At 53.4% G+C, this 2994-nt stretch overlaps 1 protein-coding gene across 1 annotated transcript in view; it reads left to right on the plus strand.

Annotated features, from left to right (window-relative positions):
- The first annotated feature begins 886 nt into the window (after nt 1-886).
- LOC104286894 overlaps nt 887-2994 on the plus strand; it is an 8696-nt gene continuing 6588 nt past the window's right edge. The window contains exons 1-4 of the mRNA XM_009885539.1: nt 887-1030; nt 1677-1865; nt 2228-2363; nt 2629-2970. Of these exons, the coding sequence (XP_009883841.1) occupies nt 887-1030; nt 1677-1865; nt 2228-2363; nt 2629-2970 (811 nt within the window). The remainder of the gene's footprint in view (nt 1031-1676; nt 1866-2227; nt 2364-2628; nt 2971-2994) is intronic.

Below are 2994 nucleotides of genomic sequence, written 5' to 3' on the forward strand. Positions count from 1 at the left end.
GTGTCTGCTCCCTTAGTTCTGTAATTGCTGTCTTCTCTGTTGTTTTATGCTATTTTAATGCTGTAAATGGTTTGTCTTGCTTCTGTGTTTTACAAAATGCTACTTAAAGGGTGACTGGCTTAGACCCTTATGCTGTGTGGACAAGGAATGTGAGGGAGCACTGTGGTGCATGTGTGTGTTTGGAGTTTATATTTTTTTTTGGGGGGGGGGGGGTATTGACGTGTTTGGTTGGGTCTTTTAGGAAATTACTATAAAAGTCCATTCAGCCTCTAGGTGGGCAGAGGAGACTAAACCATGATTATGCAAAGTATTGTTTATTGCTCAAGTCAGGTCTCCTTTGGAGACCTGAGGTGTGGGTGTCCAAAGGCCCAGATGCAGATAAACCAAAGAAAATGTCTTCTTCTCTTAACATGCTCCTGAGAACAAGGTGGGCCTCCTGCAGCTTGTGGTCCATGCAAGATGTCTACATGCTAGTGTGTTAACTGCCCTCTCTGGACCACTGGCTAAAGAGACCCCTCAAGTAACAATGTCTAGTTGCACAAGGTGGAGCTGAAAGCTCTGTCGTGAGACAGTGGGGTGGCTTAGTGCAACGGGACCCCACGTGAATGGGTCTCATGCAGTTTGGATCAGGGATGTTTGAGGTTAACTGTTGAACAGCCCAAGCACTAAAAGGGCCATATGTCTCTGTCCAGAGGATAACCTGTAGCTGACCTTGCAGCCTTGCCTGGGGGAGCTACACGTGTCTCCTTGGTGCTGTGATCCGCTGATGGTCTGTTGATGGGTCCTCAGGAGAGCCTGGCCACCACAACACCTTGCTTACTGCTGTTTGTGCCCCTTTCTGTACAGCTCTACCACCCCCCAGGTCCCTGATCTGACTGGGCTGGCCATGGGGATGGGAGTGGGGCAGGCGCTGCTTGTGCTGTTGGCTGCCTGGGTGGTGATGCCTGTGAAGGACCCGTTGCTGAACATCTGTATGGATGCCAAGCACCACAAAACCAAGCCTGGCCCAGAGGGAAAGCTGCATGACCAGGTATGACTCTGCTGGTGGGTTAGGTGGGATTGTTGGTGTCCCCTGTACCTGCCGCCCCAGGTGATACTGGCTGGTTTGTGCTCAGGGCCTAGCGACCATTTGCCTGGGGAAGAAAGCCTGTGCTCAGTATGAGGCCTATTTGCTGTCGTCTTCTAGCAGATGGCTAGGGTGGATGCAGCGGTGTGAGGATTTGTCTGGTCAGTGCCACCCCTCTTTAACCCGGAGTCGTCCCCTTCCCAAAGCTTAGGTACCCCAGATCAGAACAAGGTACAGGATGGCAAGGAAAGATACTCTTCTTTGTTCCCTCTTTATTAAAGACTTCTTGCTAATTGAAGAACTCTGCCCCCCGGTCCTTGGTGGAGATGGGGCTAAGAGCAAGCCAGGGTGCAAGAGGAGGGAGTTTTTCTCTTCCTCAGGCTGGCGCTGATTCCTGGTGAGGATGTGGCCTCCTGCTCTTCCAACTCAGCATTGCTGCAGCCATGAGCTCTTCAGCCCAAAGAGCCCAAGGGTTTGCTGGAGTAGATGTTCTTGCTGCTGAACACTTCTCGTTGTAGGCTGTGTGGGAACCTGGCACCTGCAGCATCCTCTGACTCCCTTGAGATGCTGCCTGCCCTCCCTGACCAGACTGTCTCTTGCTTTGCTGCAGTGTGCTCCCTGGAAGGACAATGCCTGCTGCACAGCCAATACCAGTTCAGAAGCCCACAAGGACCAATCCAACCTGTACAACTTCAACTGGAACCATTGTGGGGTGATGCCACCCAAGTGCAAGCGCCACTTCATCCAGGACACGTGCTTGTATGAGTGCTCACCCAACCTTGGGCCCTGGATTGACCAGGTAGGATCAGATATGCTGTGATTAAGACAACAGGACTTGTGCTGGCCACGTGATATGTTATATGCTGGTCCCCCTTACAGCGTACCCCTGGCACATATGGCAGTGTGCTTTCCTGGGACACTGCAAACGTTCCTACTGGGAGGAAAAATTAAAATGGCTTTGCTAGCCTCTGCTTAGGTAGTCAGGCAGGCTGATGGAAGGATTGCTTTTTGTCAAGACATGTCTCTGCTGGGGCTGAAACTTCTGAGATCAGCTCTGGAGCTCAATGGAAGGGGCTGGGGGGGGAAATTTGGGATGTGGCAGATCCTGCCCCTTAGCTTTGAAGGGCCACCACCAGTGTGCATGGTCCTGTTCCCTTGCAGGTTGACAGCAGCTGGCGTCGGGAGAGGATTCTTCATGTGCCACTCTGCAAAGAGGACTGTGAGGAGTGGTGGGAGGATTGCAAGGACTATCTCACGTGCAAAGAGAACTGGCATAAGGGCTGGAACTGGGCAACAGGTTGGTGGGCTGTGTGGAGCGAGTGTCTCCTCACCGCTGCAGGCAAAGCCCTGGCAGTGTCACTGCTGGCTGCCCAGTGGCTGGAGCCAAGACCCCTAACCGCTCTCGCCTGCCTGTGGGGTTGCCAACTAGAAGGTGGCCAAGCCACCATCTATCAGCTAAGATGCGGTGATGGGGTGTGGGCAGGTGGCCTGCTCCTCCCAGGTGAAAGGACATGAGTGGAGTGTGCTAGCTCACGTTGTTTTCTGGTGCTGTCTGTCCTCAGGAACAAACCGCTGTCCTTGGGGCTCCATGTGCAGACCCTTCAGCAATGTCTTCCCCCGACCAAAAGACCTGTGTGAGAAAATCTGGTCCAACTCCTACAAATACACCACAGAGCACCGGGGCAGCGGACGCTGCATCCAGATGTGGTTTGACCCTGCCCAGGGAAACCCCAATGTGGTTGTGGCCAAGTACTATGCTTGGAAAAAGAGATCCTCACCTGCTTCGATGAAGAATACGACTCTGGAGACTGACGAAGCGGTGTGTGCTCTCCCATGGCCTGTCCTGGTCCTGCTGCCTCTGGCCCTCGTGATGCTCCCTGAGGGAGCCAGGGGCTGTGGATCCCGTGGATGGGAGTCCCTGTGCTGGC

The sequence above is a fragment of the Charadrius vociferus genome, unplaced genomic scaffold, assembly GCF_000708025.1.
Source record: "Charadrius vociferus isolate BGI_N301 unplaced genomic scaffold, ASM70802v2 scaffold165, whole genome shotgun sequence".
Classification (NCBI taxonomy): Eukaryota; Metazoa; Chordata; class Aves; order Charadriiformes; family Charadriidae; genus Charadrius; species Charadrius vociferus.